The 15,487-nt window shown below is 46.7% G+C and overlaps 2 protein-coding genes across 4 annotated transcripts in view; both read right to left on the bottom strand.

Annotated features, from left to right (window-relative positions):
* ZBTB12 (zinc finger and BTB domain containing 12) overlaps window positions 1-15,487 on the bottom strand; it is a 106,358-nt gene that overhangs the window by 64,027 nt on the left and 26,844 nt on the right. The gene's annotated exons all lie outside the window — the stretch shown is intronic.
* EHMT2 (euchromatic histone lysine methyltransferase 2) overlaps window positions 1-15,487 on the bottom strand; it is a 43,524-nt gene that overhangs the window by 17,421 nt on the left and 10,616 nt on the right. For all 3 annotated transcript variants that reach the window (XM_083491200.1, XM_083491199.1, XM_083491198.1), the window contains 8 exons: window positions 12,872-13,018; window positions 9,623-9,737; window positions 8,727-8,828; window positions 6,811-6,956; window positions 5,527-5,670; window positions 3,341-3,570; window positions 2,405-2,593; window positions 556-638 (listed from right to left, as the gene is read on the bottom strand). In XM_083491200.1, coding sequence (XP_083347326.1) covers window positions 556-638; window positions 2,405-2,593; window positions 3,341-3,570; window positions 5,527-5,670; window positions 6,811-6,956; window positions 8,727-8,828; window positions 9,623-9,737; window positions 12,872-13,018 — 1,156 coding nt within the window. The remainder of the gene's footprint in view (window positions 1-555; window positions 639-2,404; window positions 2,594-3,340; window positions 3,571-5,526; window positions 5,671-6,810; window positions 6,957-8,726; window positions 8,829-9,622; window positions 9,738-12,871; window positions 13,019-15,487) is intronic.

A 15,487-nucleotide genomic window follows, 5' to 3' on the forward strand; every position in this document is an offset into this window, starting at 1 on the left:
AACTAATTAATTAATTAATTAATTAATTTTTACTTAATTTGTATATTGCCCTATACCCACAGGTCTCAGGGTGGTTACAACATAAAACCACAATATAAAAACACATAATAAAAACAGTAAACAATAAACAACCCCAACATATTTTAAAAGGGCGTTGGCTATCAATCAGCAAAAGGCCTGGTTTAGGAGGAATGTTTTTGCCTGGCGCCTAAAGGCGTATAATGAAGGCACCAGGCGAGCTTCCCTGGGGAGAGCATTCCACAGACGGGGAGCCACTGCAGAAAAGGCCCTGTTCTCATGTTGCCACCCTCCAGACCTATTGTGTGGGGGGGGGCGCCACACGAAGAAGGGGCCTCAGATGATCTCAGGGTCCAGGCAGGTTCATATGGAAAGAGGTGGTCCGGGGGGGGGGGTACTGAAGTCCTGAGCCGTTAAAGGCTTTAGAGGTCAAAACCAGGACTTTTTTTTCATTTTTTAAAGTTTTTGCCACTGGCCTCCCCATCTGAATGTCTACAACGCAGAGGATGAGAGAAAAGGATGCTCAGAGGAACTTACGCAACATCAGGACCACTTTCTGGAGCTCCCCTTGCTTGACCGAGAGATAGAGCTGGCGGGGGTGAAAACGCAGCTTCTTGCGCCTGAGAGAGATCACAAAGGAGCCAGTGTGTTGTGGCGGTTAGAGGGTCGGGCTACAACCTGGGAGACCATGGTGTGAACCCCTACTTGGCCTGGAAGCTCACTGGGCGACGTTGGGCCAGTGACTCGTTCTCAGCTTAACCTACTTCGCAGGGTTGTTGAGGGGATTAAATGATCCAATGGAGAATCATGCAAGCCCCCTTGAGCTCCATGGAGAAAAAGGTGGGATATAAATGCAACCGATATACAGTGGTGCCTCGCAAGACGAAATTAATCCATTCCGCGAGCCTCTTCGTCTTGTGGTTTTTTCGTCTTGCGAAGCACGGCAATTAGCGGCTATTAACGGCTTAGCGGCTTTAAGAAAAAGGAAACAAACTTGCAAGAACTCGCAAGACGTTTCGTCTTGCGAAGCAAGCCCATAGGGAAATTCAAAAAACGGAAAACTCTTTTGTCTAGCGAGTTTTCCGTCTTGCGAGGCATTCGTCTTGCGGGGCACCACTGTATGACCAAATAAATAAGAGGAAGCTTTCTCTCTGGCCGATGCCTTTGCCTCACAGGCACATATTTAAAATTGCCCCTAATCTGCTTTACTGTAAAACCCCACAACACTGCTTGACGTTAATAAATATTCACCAATATAATAAAAACAGTAATAAATGTAAAGGTAAAGGATCCCTGGACGGTTAAGGCCAGTCAAAGGCGACTATGGGGTTAATAATAATAAATAATTTTTTATTTATACCCCGCCCTCCCCAGCCAAGACCGGGCTCAGGGCGGCTAACAACCAATAATAAAAATAAGTTGATTAAAATACAATTTAAAAGATTAAGATACAACATTAAAACAATTAGGGAGCACTCTCTTCATAGGAGGAGAAAGGAAAAAGAAAGAGGGGGAGGGAATCAAACTGATTCTGAGCCAAAGGCCAGGTGGAACAACTCTGTCTTGCAGGCCCTGCGGAAAGAAATCAGATCCCGCAGGGCCCTCAAGAGACAGAGCATTCCACCAGGCTGGAGCCAGTGCTGAGAAGGCTCTGGCTCTGGTTGAGGCTAATATAACTTCCTTAGGGCCCGGGACCTCTAAGGTGTTGCTATATATGGACCTTAAGGTCCTCCGTGGGGCATACCAGGAGAGGCGGTCCCATAGGTATGAGGGTCCTAGGCCGTGAAGGACTTTAAAAGTCAAAACCAGCACCTTAAATCTGACCCTGTACTCCACCGGGAGCCAGTGCAGCTGGAAAAGCACTGGGTGAATATGCTCCCATGGCAGAGACCCTGTGAGGAGCCTCGCTGCAGCATTCTGCACCTGCTGGAGTTTCTGGGACAGCTTCAAGGGCAGCCCCGCGTAGAGCGAAATACAGTAGTCACGCCTGGAAGCGCTCATCTAGCTTCAGGCTGAGGGAGGGCACATGAACCAAATAATGGTGGCCTTTGTCCACAGACAGCTTTCCGAGTCATGTGGCCAGCATGACTAAACCGCTTCTGGCACAATGGGACAGCATGCCAGAAACCAGAGTGCACAGAAACGCCTTTTATGTTCCCACCGCAGCGGTACCTATTTATCTACTTGCGCCGGCGTGCTTTCAAACTGCTAGGTTGGCAGAAGCTGGGACAGAGAAATGAGAGCTCACCCCGCCGTGGGGATTTGAACTGCTGACCTTCTGATCAGCAATCCCAAGAGGCTCAGTGGCTTAGATCACAGCACCACCCGTGTCCCAATAATGGCCAGTCTTGCTTCCATGAAAACAGAGAGAGAACGCTTCACTTACCGCTCGGATTCCTGTACCACCAGGGCCCGCTCCAATTGTTCCCGGCCAGGCCCTGGAGGCAGGCCCTGAGCAGACAGCACCGCCCCGTTTGGTAGGGTCAGCCGTGGCCCCGCGCTGTCGATCCCTGGGCCGAGACCCGCCATATCGTCCTGCGGGGGCTCTACGCTTGAGCCCCCCCGCATCCGAGCACTGAGGAAAGGAGATTACACAGACCTGTGAAATAATCTTGTATACACTATACAGTGGTACATATGCTTCATGTTACATACGCTTCAGGTTACAGACTCAGCTAACCCAGAAATAGTACCTCGGGTTAAGAACTTTGCTTCAGGATGAGAACAGAAATCGTGCTCCGGCGGCATGGCGGCAGCAGGAGGCCCCATTAGCTAAAGTGGTGCTTCAGGTTAAGAACAGTTTCTGGTTAAGAATGGACCTCCAGAACAAATTAAGTTCTTAACCCAAGGTACCACTGTACATTTAAAGCGCAATGGCACCCCTGTAACAGACTTGGGCCCCCCTCAAAAAAATCTTGGGAACTGTAGTTTTCTACTGGTGCTATTAGGAGAACCCTCACAGAGCTCCAATTCCCAGAGTGGTTTAACAATCCCTCTTCCCAGGGAACTCTGGGAATCGTAGCTCTGCTACAATGGTGCCTTGTTTATGGTAAATATTTTTCTATTGTCTAATCTTTCTTTTTTCTTTCTTTTTCCTTCTTTTCTAAACACTGCTACAAATATGTAAATAATTATGCATATATGCATATGATTGAAATTTGTTTTTTTTTACATTCTTGTATTATTTAATAAAATTAATAAAAAAATTAAAAATACAATTATGCATTTATTTCTCAACGTAAGTCACCAAGGAAAAGCCTGCACTATTCCTTTTCTGAGGAGCCAGCGGTCCTGGTTCCTAGCTGGCCAGCATTGGTCTCACCTGGGCTGGGTAGTGTCAGCACGGCCTGTGCTCTCAGAGGCTCCCTGGCCATGAGAAGGTGGAATGGGGACAGGAGTGGAGGTGTCCGCCTTGGCTATCGTGATCTCCTGGGCCTCGGAAGCATCTTCCCCACAGTGCGGACAGAAGATCATGCCGTTCAGCTGCGAGACGCAGGCCTTGTGGAAGCGATGGGCCACGCGGAAGTCAGGGTGGCACTCCAAAAAGGTGCCCTGGGGCAGGAAAACAGGCCATGAGGGATCAGAAAGGGGCAAGGGAAATTAATAATAATAATAATAATAATAATAATAATAATATCATTAATATTTATATCATTAATATTTATATCATTAATATTAATATCATTAATATTAATAATATTAATATTTAATATTATTAAAATTAATATTATTAATAGTTAATATTATTAATTATTAATTAATGTTTCTACCCCGCCCTCCCCAGCCAAGACCGGGCTCAGGGCGGCTAACACCACATATAAAAACAATTGATTAGAATACAGCTTAAAAAACACAATTAAAATACATTAAAACATTAAAATGCAGCCTCATTTCAAATGGAACTCAATCAAAAACTTTTGGGGGGATAAAAACGTCAAGTCTTCACCAAGGCTAACTATCCAGACTGGTCCTACGTGGGCCAGAAAAAAAGCCAGGGAAGTCCCCAAATAGGAGTTCCAACACAGGAGGAGAAAGGAAAAAGAAAGAGGGGGAGGGAATCAAATTGGCTCCAAGCCAAAGGCCAGGCGGAACAACTCTGTCTTACAGGCCCTGAGGAAAGAAATCAGATCCTGCAGAGCCCTGGTCTCATGAGACAGAGCGTTCCACCAGGCCGGAGCCAGTGCTGAAAAGGCCCTGCTCTGGTTGAGGCTAATCTAACTTCCTTAGGGCCCGGGACCTCTAGGGTGTTGCTATTTACGGACCTTAAGGTCCTCTGTGGGGCATATCGGGAGAGAAGGGACCGTAGGTACGAGGGTCCTCAGGAAACTCCTGAGCTCAATGGCCGAGCTTCCAGAGTCCTCTCCAGACAAAGGCATCAAACCAGGATGGGAAGCAAAGGGCCTTGGCAACTGTCAAGCAGTAAGAAACCTCTCTGGGTTGACTGGGCCCAGTGTAACTATTGGAAGACTGGCCCTTCCTGCTGCACTTCAGACCTGCGTCTCAACAACAGGCCTCAAGGGACCTTGGCCTGCCCCTGGTCTGGTATTAAACTGCAGAACTCGCTGTATTAAAGTATTAAACTGCAGAACTCGCTGCCCCAAGATGCCGAGATGGGCACTGGCTTGGGCGGCTTAAAAAGAGGATGAGATAAATTCATGGGAAGATAAGGCTGTATCAGTGACTAGCTATGGTAGTTCTACCTCCACTGTCAAAGGCAGCATGCCTCTGAATATTATTATTGATTAAATTTGTACATCGCCCTATACCCATCGATCTCAAGGCGGTTCACAACATGAATACCTGTTGGTGGGACTCGCAAGTTGGGCACCTGCTTATAGGCTTCCCAGAGGCATCTGGTTGGCCGCTATGAAATCAGGATGCTGGCTTTGGCCTCATCCAGCTTCAGGGCTTTTCCTATGTTCTCACCTACACCTTTATTCCCTCAGCCCTAAAAAAAAACAACTGCCAGCAACATTTATATTCCACGTTTCTTTCATCATGGGATTCTCCATCCATCTGGGCACAGATCAGACCCAGACCTGTTTAGCTTTGAGATCTGCAGGTCTGGGTGGTACACAAATTTAATTAATAATAATAATAATACATGTGGTGGCTTCATCTGCTTTGAGACCATACTACAGTGGTACCTCAGGTTACATATGCTTCAGGTTACAGACTCTGTTAACCCAGAAATAGTGCTTCAGGTTAAGCACTTTGCTTCAGGATGAGAACAGAAATCGTGTGGCGGCAGCAGGAGGCCCCATTAGCTAAAGTGGTGCTTCAGGTTAAGAACAGTTTCAGGTTAAGTACAGGCCTCCGGAATGAATTAAGTACTTAACCTGAGGTACCACTGTATGTTTTTTTGCCAGGGCCCAGCACAGATAGGCGCAATCTGGAATCACAATCTTCCTCTCAGACGCCTCATGAGTTCTGGTGACGCCTCCCCAACCGTGACTTGCTAGCAAGCCCTGCAAACCAAACACCCTCTTTTGGGTTTCCTTTCCTCACCGCAGTGCAGAAGTAGCCACACCCCGGGCAGCAGTGATGCTTCACCATCCTGGCTCGGTGGGCCTCGCACAGGACCATGAGGGGAACGCGGCTGGAGGGACGCATCGTCTCCCGCTTCAAGATGCTGCTGCTGCAGCCGTTCAGCTGTGAATAAGCAAACAAGATGGTCGCTCTCTTGCTCTCTCCGGCCTACGGCTCACAGTGAGGCAGGGCAGTACTGCTTTAGACTGCTCACATGCCCAAATGCTGCTCTCTCTCTCTCTCAATCAATCTGCATCTGTGTCTCTGTGTGCATGCACAACACCTATCAGAGACATTTTGTCACTCTTCTTCCATTTAACTTTGAGTCCCAATAGTAATCACTTTCATCACCATTGCTAGTAATTATTATGCTTAACCATTAGAACCAAAATGTTGCAGTGTATCCTTTTCCTAACAGGGTTCCAGACAGCTGTTTTTAATTAATTAAAAGCATTTCTGGCCTGCTGGCCACTGGGAACAATTTCCTCCAGACAAGATCATTCCACTCTTCCACAAACACCCTCTTGGTTTTCTTTTACAGCTGAAGCTCTGCATTCTGTAACAACTGAGAATAAGTCATCCTCACTGGGCTGCTGATGGATCTGTTTGTTTGTTCTGTCCCCTTAAGGTTTAGTTGTTTCAATATACAGTGGTGCCTCGCAAGACGAAATTAATCCGTTCCGCGAGTCTCTTCGTCTAGCGGTTTTTTCTTCTTGCGAAGCAACCCTATTAGCGGCTTAGCGGATTAGCGCTATTAGCGGCTATTAAAGGCTTAGCGGCTATTAAAGGCTTAGCGGATTAGCAGCTAAAAGGCTATTAGCGGTTTAGCGGCTTAGAAAAAGGGGGGGAAAGCGGGGGGGGAAGCGGAACACTGGCAAGACGTTTTCGTCTTGCAAAGCAAGCCCATAGGGAAAATCGTCTTCCGAAGCAGCTCAAAAACGGAAAACCCTTTCGTCTAGCGGGTTTTCCATCTTGCAAGGCATTCGTCTTGCGGGGCACCACTGTACTGCACTTCTGCAAACCTTGGGGCAGTCCTGAGCAGCCGATACCTCCCTCTCATTTTCCTCAGTGGCTGCTCTTGAGTTCCATTTCTGTTGGCACTCGTCGCCTGAGTTTGCTGCTAAAAGGAAAAACGATGATGCTTTATAATAAATGAAGGGCCTGCAATGGATCTCTGGGGTTGTAACGGGACAAGAGGAGGAGGAGGAGGCCTCTAACATATGTTAAATAACAGCTTCTTCCAGATTTCCCCTATTTTCTTACCTCTCCATCCGCACTCTCAGTTGCCATGCATTGATTTCCAGCTTGCTGGCTGAGGCGCTCAATGGTTGGAGCCTCCATGCGGCAGGAGCAGAGGGGCAACTCCTCAAAGCGCTCCGTCTCCAGAGAACTCGTCTCATTCGACACCCCTGGGGCGGGAAAGAAAAAGGGGAGGAAATAGGACCCGGAAATGGCTGCTTTTCACAAAACAAAACCCTGCCTCTATTGCATAGCCATCTCCCTTGATGCTGCAACCATCCCCCCCCCCCAAGTAGCATCCAAAACCCTCCTCTATTAACCCTTTACAGAAATGGCGTTTGGCACATGAGGCGGAAAACACTTTTAAGCTAGCTATTTATGTTCGTGGAACGATCTTAATGCACGTGAGCAGCAAAGTTTAAAAATGGCATCTTCACTGGCGTTAGCATTCCAATCAATTTAATCCTCCTAAATACTTAAAATGTACATTACAGAGAATATAATACGGTTCTCGTTAAAAGGAGATGCATTTTTAATATTATTCAGAGGGCCTTCTCGGTAGAGGTGCCCTCCCTGTGGAACATCCTCCCATCAGATGTCAAGGAAATAAACAACTACCTGACTTTTAGAAGACACCTGAAGGCAGCCCTGTTTAGGGAAGTTTTCGATGTTTGATGTTTTATCACATTATTATTATTATTATTATTATTATTATTATTCTGTTGGGAGCCATCCCGAGTGGCTGGGGAAACCCAGCCAGATAGGCAGGGTATTATTATTATTATTAATAATAATAATAATATATCCTTTTAACGTGAACTGTATTTGAATACCGCTTGGGGTGTTTTTGTTTTTTTTTAAGCCTCCTCAGTTTGTCAGAGTAACAGTACCAAGCTATAGAACAGAACAGTTCTCATTAAAAGGACAGACATCTTAAATAATTATATCTTTTTAACAAGAACTTCATTTGAATTCTGCTTGGTTTTTGTTTTTTTTAAGTCTCCTCAGTTTGTGAAAATAACAGTATCAATACAAAAAAATGACAATTAGTGACTTTTCAAAATGAATCTTGAGGCAGAAGCAGTAAAATCCGACACCTGAGGCAAACCACCTCAATTTGCCTAACGGTAAAGAGTTTTGCCCTGATGTCTCCTATTTATAGCCAATGGATGTGAATAATATTCAAAGAAGTTTTTTTAACAATTCTCCTTGCCTTCTATTCTGGGGCGACCTAAGCTGTTAAAATAAAAAAATTCCTTCCAGTAGCACCTTAAAGACCAACTAAGTTAGTTCTTGGTATGAGCTTTCGTGTGCATGCACACTTCTTCAGATACACACAGAGTGTATCTGAAGAAGAGTGTATCTGAAGAAGTGTGCATGCACACGAAAGGTGCTACTGGAAGGAATTTTTTTATTTTGACTATGGCAGACCAACACGGCTACCTATCTGTAACTAAGCTGTTAAGATTGCTTTCAAAGACAAATTAAAACTAGTTGCACATAAACACAGAGCAACTAGATAAGTCAGTTTTTTAAAACTTGGGTATGGGTGTGCATGGAGACATCGCAACTTCGAAATGAAGTCTACTGGGTACCCAGACTCTGGTTGAGTTGAGCAGCAAGGAGACTTCATTCTGCATTTGGTATCAGTGGTCAAGATCTTCCTGTCTCCTAAGAAGGGGCCTGTTGCCACCATCGCTTCCTGATCACCTGCCTGCCCAGTATTAAAAGAGGTTCTTTTAAACTGAGGCAAAGTCACGCAAGCTCCATCCACTGAGGACACAGGCATGAAGACTTCTCTTAGGTCAACCTCCAGCGGCCTTCAGATGTTTTGGACTACAACTCCCATCAGTCCCGGCGAGTGCAAGAGGCGAACAAGGAAGTAGTGAACAAGGCTTGCTCAAAGCCACCCAACCCACAAATTCATAGTTTGGACGCACCGGCATTGTTGGGGGACAGCGCCCCCTGGTTCGGCAGCTCCAAGCACCCAAGAGGCACCTCCGTGTATTCGCTCTGTGTGGTTGCTGGGCCACCATTCAGCCCTGGAGAGGGAGAAAGAGAAAAAGCAATGTCCGAAGGGAAGGAAAGACAACCATTCCAGGTGCCTCTGCACTTCGTCTTTTTAAAAATTCATGCCAAATTCCACTGCAAGGATGTCGAACCTCACGGAGGCCCTCCAAATATCGTTGGACTACGAATCCCATCATCCATTACCATTGGCCATGCTGCCTAGAACTTCTGGGAAATGGCGGTTTAACATCGTCTGGGGCTACAGACAGAGCAGTACAGCTTCTGTCTAGAAGTGCTGTGAGGATACACTGGACAGGGCTGGCCAATATACAACACGCCACATCATGGGTTTTGTATTACTTAGCACTACAAGGGGGGAAGGGGGGGAAGCTGTGGCCCTCCAGATGTTGTGAGATCACAGCTTCCATCGTCCCTGGCCATGCTGACTGGGGCTGATGGGAGTTGGAGTCCAGCAACACCTGGAGGTTTCCCAACCATGTCTTACTGGTACAGTGGTACCTCGGGTTTTGTACTCAATTCGTTCTGGAGGTCCGTTCTTAACCTGAAACTGTTCTTAACCTGAGGTACCACTTTAGCTAATGGGGCCTCCTGCTGCTGCCGCGTGATTTCTGTTCTCATCCTGAGGTAAAGTTCTTAACCTGAGGTACTATTTCTGGGTTAGCGGAGTCTGTAACCTGAAGCATCCTTAACCTGAAGCGTCTGTAACCCGAGGTACCACTGTACTGCTCTCGTTGTGGCTTCATCTTCCCAACTTTCTCCCTCCCATTCCAGATCTTGGCTCTGGAACCATCAGACAAGCAATCACCTCTGGCATCCTTGGGGTTTGGTTCTTTGCGCTTCCGTTTGCGCATCGGCTTGACCCAGGGGCTGTCGTTCCGCCACCGCTTCCGGGCCTTTCGTTTGGAGCTGGAGGCAGCACTCTGGAGGAGGAAAAGGGGCAGGGTGAGAAAATGAAGTCTGAGGAAGGTGCTGTCGTTCGATCGGAAGGCCTCAAGTTCTACCTCTGGCTTCTCCACTTAGGAACATATAAGGAGCTGCCTTATACTGAAGGACCAGGTGTGCAGTCTAGGAGTCATTTTGGACTCACAGCTGTCCATGGAGGCGCAGGTCAATTCTGTGTCTACCAGCTCCATCTGGTATGCAGGCTGAGACCCTACCTGCCCGCAGACTGTCTCACCTGAGTAGTGCATGCTCTGGTTATCTCTTGCTTGGACTACTGCAATGCGCTCCATGTGGGGCTACCTTTGAAGGTGACCCGGAAACTACAAATCCAAAATGCGGCAGCTAGACTGGTGACTGGGAGTGGCTGCCGAGACCATATAACACTGGTCTTGAAAGACCTACACTGGTTCCCAGTACGTTTCCGAGCACAATTCAAAGTATTGGTGCTGACCGTTAAAGCCCTAAATGGCCTCAGTCCAGTATACCTGAAGAAATGTCTCCACCCCCATCGTTCAGCCCGGACACTGAGGTCCAGCGCCGAGGGCCTTCTGTCGGTTCCCTCACTGTGAGAAGCCAAGTTACAGGGAACCAGGCAGAAGGCCTTCTTGGTAGTGGCACCCGCCCTGTGGAACGCCCTCCCACCAGATGTCAAAGAGAAAAACAACTACCAGACTTTTAGACAACATCTGAAGGCAGCCATGTTTAGGGAAGCTTTTAATGTTTAACAGATTATTGTATTTTAATATTTTGGTGGAAGCAGCCTAGAGTGATGGAAAGAGTACTTTTATTTATGAAAGTGATGATATATGGAAACCATCTCGACATGATGATTGGACAAACGGAAAAATTCACACAGGATTATAACTGGTGTTTACCTGCTTAAGGAGATTATCAGAAGAGATTATAAAGAAAAAAAGAAAAATATATGAACAAGATAAGATGTGGGAACAGCAAGATAGGACTGGATAGAATTATGAACATTATTTGGACAGATTTGTGGATATTAACGCAGCAGCAAGAAGATGATTGGAATCCCACCAACAAAAAATTTAAAATTCGGCTTTGTAATTCGGAATTTATGTGATGTGATTGGATTGGATTGGATTGGTCGGTTAATAAAAATTATTAAAAAAAAAAAAAAGGAAGCAGCCCAGAGTGGCTGGGGAAACCCAGTCAGATGGGCGGGGTACAAATAAATTATTATTATTATTATTATTATTATTATTATTATTATTATTATTATTATTATTCTGAGGCCACAGTCACCCCACACGGTTGAAACTGAGTAACCCCCAAGAGAAGAAGGCTCAGAGCCTGGGGAGAAGTGGTGGGACGACAATGAGTGGTCAGAGGGAGAAGATTGGGAGAAGGAGATGTGGGAAGCTGAGGAGATCACAGGGCAAAGTGAGCAGGAAGAAGCTGAGGAAGAGAAAGTCCAGAATCAGAGGCGGAAGCCGAAGCAGGAGGCGAGGGGGGCCAAGAGGCAGAGCTGAGTCAGGCTGGTGAAGAAGTCAAAGTGTCTCCCCCTCCTGCTGCAACCAGCTCCCCTCCGCCCTGGTCTCCCAGAATCAGAAGAAGTATGAAGAGGGAGGAGCAGAGACAGGTGTGCAACAGAGTCTCAGATTGCTTGGGAAGGACCCAGGGGAGAAGGAGACTTAGGCAGCGGTGGGAAGGGAAGGGCCTTCAGTCCCCACAACTGCCTCACAGGGCATAGCTGTCAACTTTTCCCTTTTCTTGCGAGGAATCCTATTTGGAATAAGGGAATTTCCCTTAAAAAAAGGGGAACATTGACAGCTATGCCACAGAGCAAGACCTACCGAGAAGAGTTGCTGTATTCATTAGGCCTGGCACCCTTGAGCTGACCTTGTTTCTTCTAATAAAGAGTTACTGTATTTTTCGCTTTATAGGACGCACTGGACCATAGGAGGGGGAGAACAGGAGAAAAAATAATCTCCCCCTCTCTGCTCAGCGCCCCTTCAGCGAAGCGGCAGGAGAAACGGAGCCCCTTCCATTTCTCCTCCCGCTTGGCTGAAGGGGCGCTGCGCAGCTCTCCCTCTCTGCTGAAGCCGGGAGAGTCTTGCTCTCCCGGCTTCAGCAAAAGAAACCCGAAGCCTTTGGAGCGCATCATTCGAACCAACCCCTCTCGCTCTCCAGGCTTCAGCGAAAGCAATGCAAAGCCTCCAGAGCGTGGAGGGAGCGCTCCCTTTGCGCTTAGGAGGCTTCGCATTGCTATCGCTGAAGCCAAGGAGCCTGCATTCGCTCCATAGGACGCACACACATTTCCCCTTAATTTTTGGAGGGGGAAAAGTGTGTCCTATAGAGTGGAAAATACGGTAACTTCATTTACACCCTGTGATTTATTGCTGGCTGGCTCCTGACAACTCTGATACCACTTTAAACAGGCGTGGCTTCTCCCAAGGAATCCTGGGAACTACAGTTTGTTAAGGGTGCTGAGAGTTGTTAGGAGACCTCCCCGCTATTCCCTTGTCCCAGAGAGGGTTAACAATCCATCAGGCTTGCATACAGCAAGCCGACTGCATGTCTGCTCAGGGTTTAAGCTCCCACAGAGTTCCATGGGACTTACTCATAGGTAGGTAGGCACAGGACTGTAACTGGAAAAGGAGCGAAGAATGTGAATGCAGAAGAAAAAATTATAGAGGAAAAAAACAAAGAGGTTAAAAACAAAAACGAATGGAATGAAATGTATAGTGTGGGGGATGACAACAAGGGGGGAATTAAAATTTAGAATGCAATGAAAGACATCTAAAGGCAGCCCTGTTTAGGGAAGCTTTTAATGTTTAATAGCTTATTGTATTTTAGTGTTTTGTTGGAAGCTGCCCAGAGTGGCTGGGGTACCCAGCCAGATGGGCAGGGTATAAATAATAAATAATAAATCATTATTATAATTATTATGAAAGAGAAAACAAGTTTCCCCTGCCCTTTAGCTGCCCAGAAGTTGTTGGACTACAACTCCCTTGATGCTTGACCATTAGCTCTCCTGGCTGGGGCTGATGGGAGTTGTAGTCCAAAACATCTGGAGGACACCTGGTTGAGGAAGACTGGTTAAAAGGAGAAAGAATTTAAAACCATGGAAAGGCAAGCCTCAACCTACCCTGTCAGAGAGGTTACCCGACTCTTCGTCTTCATCTTCTTCCTCGTCATCATCTTCGTCGTCCTCTTCCTCCTCTTCTTCCTCCTCTTCCTCTTCCTCCTCTTCTTCCTCCTCACTCATATGCTCTCCAGCAACATCTGCATCAGACTTGTCAGGCAAAAAAGGGAAAGTGTGACAGCATGAATTAAGAAATCTGTGCTTTTGACTCTGAACAGGAGACGGCTACAACAGTCAAGAGGGAGAAGGGCACATGTCATTCACTGTGGAAACAACTACAGGACGGGCTCACACAGCCCTAATGGTCCTTTGCTACCTTAGTCCTAGGAAAACCGGCGGTCAGTTTCTCAGGGCAAATATTCTGAACATTTGGGTGTCTTATGTGTCTTATCCAGAAGGGGCATCCTTTTTCTGTGAAGCCACAGAGCATCTATACCTCAGGCAATCCAGACTTGGGATGAGGAACATTTCTGCACCAGAGGGCCAAATTCCCTTCCAGGCAAATTTCTTTTCTTTTCTGTTGGTTTTTTTTTTAGCAGGCAAATTTCTGAAGGCCACATGACCAGAGGGGCACGACCAGAGGAAAAAGTGATCAGAACAACAGATGTAGCTCTTATACCAAACCTGGGTCTCCAGCTGTTTTTGGACTACAATTTTTGTTTTTTGTTTTGTTTGGGGCCTTCTGGCGGTTCCCTCACTGCAAGAAGTGAGGTTACAGGGAACCAGGTAGAGGGCCTTCTCGGTAGTGGAACACCCTCCCATCAGATGTCAAGGAAATAAACAACTATCTGACTTTTAGAAGACACCTGAAGGCAGCCTTGTTTAGGGAAGTTTTAAATGTTTGATGTTTTATTGTGCTTTTAATATTCTGTTGGAAGTCACCCAGATCGACGGGGTATAAATTGTTGTTGTTGTTGTTGTTATTGTTGTTGTTGTTGATACAATTCTCATCGTCTCTGACCACTGATCCTGCTAGCTAGGGATGATGGGAGTTGTGCTCCAAAAACAGCGGGAAACCCAAGTTTGGGAAATCCTTCCTTATACAATAGGATACAGTCAAGCCACACAAAAGGCAGAGGCTTCTATAGTCAGGCACCTGCACCTCTCAGGTATTAAGGCCTGCAGCTAAGCGGGAGAGCAGCTGCTTTGCATGCAGAAGGTGGCAGGTTCGATCCCCACCATCTCCCTGCTTGAAATCTCAGAAAGCTGCTGCCAGCCAGTGTAGGCAACACTGAGCTAAATGGGCTTCCTATGCCCTTATCTCTCCATTCAGATAAGCCAGAGTTCAAGGGCACGTTCCAGCAAGGCAAAAGTGCTCAAAGAAGAAGCACAAAGCAGGTCTGGTGAAGGGCCTTACAGGGTGAGAGCCCTGAGGGACGCCATGAAGTGAGAACAGGACTAGGTAAGCCTTTTGCCTGATGCGGCAAGGCTCTGCTTACGTTCTTACCTACCACTCAGCTCTACGAAAGGTAAAAGGTAAAGGACCAAAGAACAGTAACCTGTAAACTAGAGGAGATGGACTTGCAGCAGAAAATGGTGTTGGGCAATGGTACCTGCTCACCTCAAAACCTTGGCTTATTACCCCTCTTAAGGATCCCAAATTATTTGAATTTCTTAACTTCTTCGGCTCATAGATATGCCTTTATAAAGGCAAGATTCAACACCTTCCCATCGAACGTGCTGAGAAATAGATTTTCCAATGGACAGATATCGCTCTTATGTGATTGTAATTGTGGGGCACCGGAATCGTTGCATCACATAATCTTTGATTGTGCTTTTCACTCATCGGCCAGGAGCAAGTTTCTTGATCCATATCTAAAGGGAATCGCCGGTGATTCGAATGAAGCCAAACTGAGATATCTACTAAATGATGAAGACCCCCTAAGATCACTCACGGTTGCCAGATTTTTGATCAGCGTCCTATCCCTAAAGAAGAAAAACGGACTCCTGTGCGGCTCGGATAACCCTTTTAAACCATGATCTATGTTTTAGGATGTAACTAGGTGATATCACCACTGATGTCTTTTATTAATTTATGAGCAGAGGGCGATGTTTATGTTGCAAATTTTTTGTAATGTATGTGTTGGTCTTTTGCTTATTTTGCTTTGGTTCTCGTCTGTTTTTTGTAAGTTTTTGGCTGTTTTAAATTTGGAGGTTTAAGTATATATATGTTGGTGGGAAACTGTCGTGTGACGGGCCAATGGCCGTAATAAATATCAATCAATCAAAGGACCCCTGAACGGTTAAGTCCAGTCAAAGGCAACTATGGGGTTGCGGCGCTCATCTTGCTTTCAGGCCGAGGGAGCCGGTGTTTGTCCACAGACAGCTTTCCAAGGCATGTGGCCAGGATAACTAAACCGCTCCTGGCCCAATGGGACACTGTGACGGAAACCAGAGCACATGGAAATGTTGTTTACCTTCCTGCCGCAGCGGTACCTATTTATCTAGTTGCACTGGTGTGCTTTCAAACCGTTAGGTTGGCAGGAGCTGCGACAGAGCAATGGGAGCTAACCCTGTCACGCAGATTCAAACCGCTGACCTTCTGATCGGCAAGCCCAAGAGGTTCAGTGGTTTAAACCACAGCGCCACTCGCCCTATGAGAGACAAGCCCCGCCTTGC

The sequence above is a fragment of the Podarcis liolepis genome, assembly GCF_965112155.1.
Source record: "Podarcis liolepis genome assembly, chromosome: 2".
NCBI lineage: Eukaryota > Metazoa > Chordata > Lepidosauria > Squamata > Lacertidae > Podarcis > Podarcis liolepis.